The sequence below is a fragment of the Schistocerca gregaria genome, chromosome 2, assembly GCF_023897955.1.
Source record: "Schistocerca gregaria isolate iqSchGreg1 chromosome 2, iqSchGreg1.2, whole genome shotgun sequence".
NCBI lineage: Eukaryota > Metazoa > Arthropoda > Insecta > Orthoptera > Acrididae > Schistocerca > Schistocerca gregaria.
In genome coordinates, this window is record NC_064921.1 from 345,662,227 (window position 1) to 345,668,226 (window position 6,000).

General features: G+C 40.6%; 1 protein-coding gene across 1 annotated transcript in view; it reads left to right on the forward strand.

Annotated features, from left to right (window-relative positions):
- LOC126337023 (lactosylceramide 4-alpha-galactosyltransferase-like) overlaps window positions 1-5,496 on the forward strand; it is a 315,763-nt gene extending 310,267 nt beyond the window's left edge. The window contains exon 3 of the mRNA XM_050001296.1: window positions 460-5,496. Coding sequence (XP_049857253.1) covers window positions 460-729 — 270 coding nt within the window. The 3' untranslated portion in view covers window positions 730-5,496. The remainder of the gene's footprint in view (window positions 1-459) is intronic.
- The last annotated feature ends 504 nt before the right edge of the window (window positions 5,497-6,000 follow it).

A 6,000-nucleotide genomic window follows, 5' to 3' on the forward strand; every position in this document is an offset into this window, starting at 1 on the left:
CTCCCGCATGCCCACTATACGCCCTCGCTCAAAGTCCGTCAACTGCACATACGGTTCACGTCCACGCTGTCGCGGCATGCTACCAGTGTTAAAGACTGCGATGGAGCTCCGTATGCCACGGCAAACTGGCCGACACTGACGGCGGCGGTGCACAAATGCTGCGCAGCTAGCGCCATTCGACGGCCAACACCGCGGTTCCTGGTGTGTCCGCTGTGCCGTGCGTGTGATCATTGCTTGTACAGCCTTGTCGCAGTGTCCGGAGCAAGTATGCTGGGTCTGACACACCGGTGTCAATGTGTTCTTTTTTCCATTTCCAGGAGTGTATAAAGAGCCTGTATTGAGGACACTGCAAAGGTGCCGCCCATACTTTCGTTCAACCCTGTATATGTTCTGTTTCTTTTTCAGATATTTACGAGCTGTTGGGCACAAAACCTAGTGACGGTGTACTGTTGTCAGCAGGTGCGGGAGATGACGCGGCAGGCGTGCGGCGGCTTCACGGTGCACCCGCCGTCCGCCTTCTACCCGATCCCGTGGCGCGAGTGGCGCCTCTACTTCGAGGAGCGGCACTCGAACCGCACGATGGCGCGCCTGCGCAGGAGCTACGCCATCCACGTGTGGAACAAGTTCAGCCAGGCGCGCAACGTGACCGTGGGCTCGCGGCAGCCCTACGGCCTCATCGCCGAGCGCTTCTGCCCCAGGGTGTACGCCGCCAGCGGGAAATTCTTCTAGCACCCGCCTCGCCAGCTGCCTTTCTGCTGCCGGCCCTCGCGGCTCGGAAGGCCCTTTGGTGATCCCTCCCCGAGGCACGCGGTGGCCTCTGTACATATCTCCGTCTCACCCGAGGACTTTCACCACCACCCTTATCTCGAGGACTCTGTCGACCGACGTCGACAGCCTTCCGACCACAGCAACACTCATACGCAGCGCACTCCGCGAAACATTCCTCGTTTGCTCTCGTCTGCACTACGGCTAGGCAGACTCTTCCCTCACTCTTTGACCAGTGCCCCGATCACTACTCAGGTTACCAGGCGCATATCACTACACGTCACGGGCGTCTCGTACACGACCGCCTTATTCCTCCACACTATTCACTTCCCGAAAAAAAAAGTGGAAAGTATTATTTTTTCCAGCTGTGTTTGAAATGTGCGTCTTTCTCTGAACTAAATCACGTCGTGAAAGGTCTTTGGACTGAACTGAGTGACTGCGTGCGTGTGCGCCGACTATGCGAGAAACAGTATTAGTTTCAGTGTGATTCATCTTCGTGAATGGGACCGTAGGGACGATCACCAGTATTTCGTTAACATATTGTTAATAAATGATCCATTCAGCTGTTTTATTGTGGTATTTTAATTCACATGCTCGATTTCGAAATCATGCTGATTCGCTACAAGCGAAAAATGTAACAATCGCGGATATAAACTTCCTACAACGCGTCAGTTATCTGCATCCAAAAGATGTGATTACATAGTCATATCATTACATTCACACGTAAGTCGGGTCCACAAATGCTCTTACGTGTGGTGCTCTTATTTTCCCCTCTCACACGAGCTTATTGTGCATACATTTACTTAAAATTAAAATAAATAATTAATTTTGTCGTTACACGTATAAGTGATGACGCATTGTAGTGATTTTATATCCACTGTGTTCATGTTCATCTTTATAGCACGTCTGGTAATGAAACTGTACACGTTAGACGTCAACCACCACAAAATAGCTGCATGGACCATCCAATAACAGTATATTAAAGACAGCACTGTACTATACTATGTAGAGGACAATTTTACCCGCGAAACCAAGTGTACTGTAATGTCTAATTCACGCAAATATTACTGACTTGTTACGGTTGTAATTTTTCACATAAATATGTTAGCTTCCTTTCTAAACTTGGGAGCATTTTTATAAGGATACCGCCAATGTTGACGTAACCTGTTCCTTCCAATAGTACAATGTTAGAGTGCGCCTTCGTTTGCCTTAATCATATGGCCAGCGAAAGACTCTTTCCGTAAACATATATAATATTTTCATTATTGTTTAAAAACCCTTATTTGACTGTGAATTGCGCAGTACTTCTACACCACTCTTTATTAGGAATTCCAAGAAAGTGAAAGCCAAAACAATATTAGATACTTTAAAAATGGTTGTCAGTCACTAAATTTATAAAATATTGAAATCATTTCACCCTTTATTACCATTAGTAGTTTACGAAATTAGATAATTAATCTTCAAATTAGTCCAGTACGTTTATGAGGATAATAAACTTTCCCCGTATAGTTTGTTGTATGATTTTCAGTTGACATGGAGCACTACAGTAAAAACAATTTTAAATGAAAAAGATAATGAGAGAGAATCTCGTAGCTACTCGCAAGAAAAAGTCAGCGGAATGAATTCGTAACTCACGCACTTCTTTTGAAATCTCACTTTTATTTAGAGTAATAAAATATGATGTCAAAGCACTTTTTGTCGTATTTTCTGTTTCCAGCAGCATATCAACTCAATTTTTTTACCAAAATAAGGAATGAGCCACACCTTATATACAAAAGAACACCATTACCGCACGATATGTTTGGAAGTAAATAGATACCACACAGAGATGACAGAAAATGAGACAAATATTTTAGACATTTTGCTGCTATTAGCTGTTTAAAACATACCCGATTATATTAAATAGCCGCAGTTACCTTTTTACGTCAAGTATTAATAAGGTTGCTTTAAAGCCGTTTTGTAAATCTGGTTCGTGCCTCAGACGTGTTGGAAAGGTATCTGTGTCTTACCTGCTCGCAAGATTCTTTACCGTCGAAGCCTCATGGGTCGTGCTAGACCAGTCTTTGGAAGATCTTCTTGTCATCGCACATTGTTCTATAAACGTTTTTGAGTTTAGCTACCCCACCGATTTTCCATGTTTATGCGCGAATGGTGACTTCGTTTTAATCACATCACTTATTCGTTATCTTATACATGGTGACTCGTGACCATGTTACAAACTTTCAGAGATGATGGAGAAGGAAAAATGTATCAATTGAGGTATGGGGCCCTGGTCAGGAAACGACCGTGTCGAAAGTTATAATCGGAAATCGTTCTGATACCTCTGAAAGTGAACCTCTACTACTGCATGCTCTTTGCTTTCCATATTTTGAGAGGTGATTGTATTGAGCCAGGAAAACAAAAAAGTCTAGTAAACAAGAGCTCTGGGTGCATACTTTAAGAGCTATGAGCACTTGCTCACCTTTGCTGCTGTGAAACAAGGTTTTTCTACTGAAGAAATCCTCATTGCACTTATGGCAACCATTTTAGAGCCCATCTCTACTACACAATTTTTTCTTATATTGGTGCATACTACCTCCTCTGAAAACATATAAACCAAAGAGCTCGCAGTAAGAGGCCCACTGTCAGAGATATCAGGACGATTTTCGCTGATAACTCTCGACTCAGTCGTTTCAGGACCAGATTCCCTTACCTCAGATTGATACATTTTCCCTTCTCCATCATCCCTGAAAGTTTGTAACATCATCACGGTATCATCCTGTAGATTTGTGGAACACAGGTTCCTAGTGCTACACCCTAAGTCTCTGAAGCTTAGCTCACCTTCTGTAACTAATGGGGCTTTGCAGACTGTTTACTGCATGACACTTCGTACTCAAGATCAGTATTGTAAACTTATTTCATCATACTTTACTCAGGGTGGATTCTGGAAACAACACCAACGGATCACTGTATTGTCCTACTGATGTCTTTCATCTGCTGTTTAGTGCAAAATACTCAAGAGCCATATCAAAGCTGCCCTCTCGACTGCCATTGCTGACGGCTTCAGCGGCAACTGTCACGAGGTCCAACGAAACTTTCACATTTTTATGAAGCCCTCATTTTAAAGTGAGTCTGTTGCAGAGCGTGTGCGCTGCTGTTGTACATGTTAGTTGCAGTATCAGTGCCATGTAGCAGTAATGTCATTCATTTGGTGAACTATTATTGTTTAGGCTAGCCTCAGTCGCCACATTTGAAAGAAAAGGGGTTAGAGTTCGAATATTATTTTTCTTCGCTAGCACATACAGATTTCTTACATTGACGTGCTTGCGTGGGCCGACCTCAATTCATTACCGAGCTTAAATCGAGTGAAGCTATATGTCTTCCACCACGTTCACAATGTTTGTCTGTACAACAATCATTCTTCTGTTATTTACATACGAAGGAGGCATATTTTCCTCCAGATGGCGCCGATAATTCTTCTTGCCAGGAAAGTTCCCAGTTGATCTACGAGCGACATAAGACCTGCAGAAGTATTGCGTTTGCGACGCATTGTGGAGCGAGAAGGTAGTAGATCTACAGGTTTAAGTAGTTCGCAAAAGCGAAGTAAAACAATACTCGTAACACATCCTCTTTTCTCTACACTAAGTATCTAATCATGGTAAACTTCTGCGGACCATAAGCCTTTTGTGCACAATGTCTTATTGTTGAACCACAAAACATTGTTTAAATTAATATTTTTTTTAAAAATTTGAAACGATGCACAGTATACAAGAAAAATTCCTAATGTGGGCCAGGATATGTTTTGAAAAAGAGTACCTCGCAGCACGTTCATAATATTTGTCATTATCACCCATCATCTTTAAGATAGTTATTGCCAAAAGATTTACTGCGTCAGAACAGAACTTTTAGGATGAGGGTGAAAAAATGGGCGCACGTGAATGCAACATGGAAAATATTCTCTGTACTATCTCCTGTACATAAATGCAATACGTTGAATGAACTACTGTTTTTGTTCTGTTCAGAATTCTCATATTTTCTCAGAATAAGCGCTACTAAAATAAATTGAAATTTTGAAAATTTAATTTATCTGTACTAATGCTATTTTCACATATTTTTGATTTTCAAGTCTGGAGACTGACATTCGTAGTTGTAATCGTGGCTAGCACAGTTTGTCTTGAAGAAATGTACATTCACTGATAAGTAATTTGATTATACTTGTGTACTTACAGAGACTGAATTTAATGCATCTTGTTAATTAAACTGTCCCTTTTGTCTCTTTGAAACACGTACAATTAGTTTTTAGGATCAGGCTTCAGTTTTTTAAACTAACACTTCCTAGTAATCGCCATTTTTATTCTTCTTGCATTACGGAATGGGATTGGTTATTTCTAAATTTATGGGAAAAATTTTAAGTGCCAGCCTCGTAGATATGGAGCTTATAAATACCATAGGCTGGCAAAAGCCTACAAACAAGGAATTTTTTGTAATAAAACTTTTTACCCATACAAATATTTCACTTAAACTAACCATAAGTTGGACTTTACTGTTGAACCGTTGTCGGTAATTTTTTAAAGTAAGTTGATACATTTGGTTTTCTAATATAATGGCATAGTTCTGAATGGAATTTAAATTTTGCAAGCTAGGCGATGTGATTATCATCTTGTCAAACTTTATTAATATAATGACCTTGTGTCTACTGCAACTTTTTCTATAAATGTTCATGTCAAAAATCTTACATTTTTAAAAAAAGAATCTTGAAATAAAAAATGTTTTCTTCGTCACCAAATGCACTTAATAGTCTGTGGTATTCAGGAGATCGAGTGCAGAAATTAACAGATATTGTTCAAAGTGTGGAATTTAAATGGAATATTTAAGGTGTGGACCAGGAATCTTGATGGTGCTGGATATTACTGTTCTAAAGAATGAGTGGTTTGTTTTCTGTTTATGAGTTGTTATCGTGTATGTTTTCTATACTTTGAATAAATGTGGAACTGAGTGATCGAAAGAAGAACTTTTTTTTCCTTCCCACATCACTGTCTGCTCATTACAAAACCTGCTGGCAATGGTCAACGAAAAGACGAAATGAGGTCTTGAAATAGGCATGACGTTAGAGAGTTTTATAACAAGCATCGTGGTTGTAAGCTATTTTCCTGTCGAAGAGACAAACAATTTATTTTATGATCTATGTTAATTGGAAGACATTTCAACAATTTTGGTACTATACTTTTCCTACTGAGACCATTGTGGTAAATATTT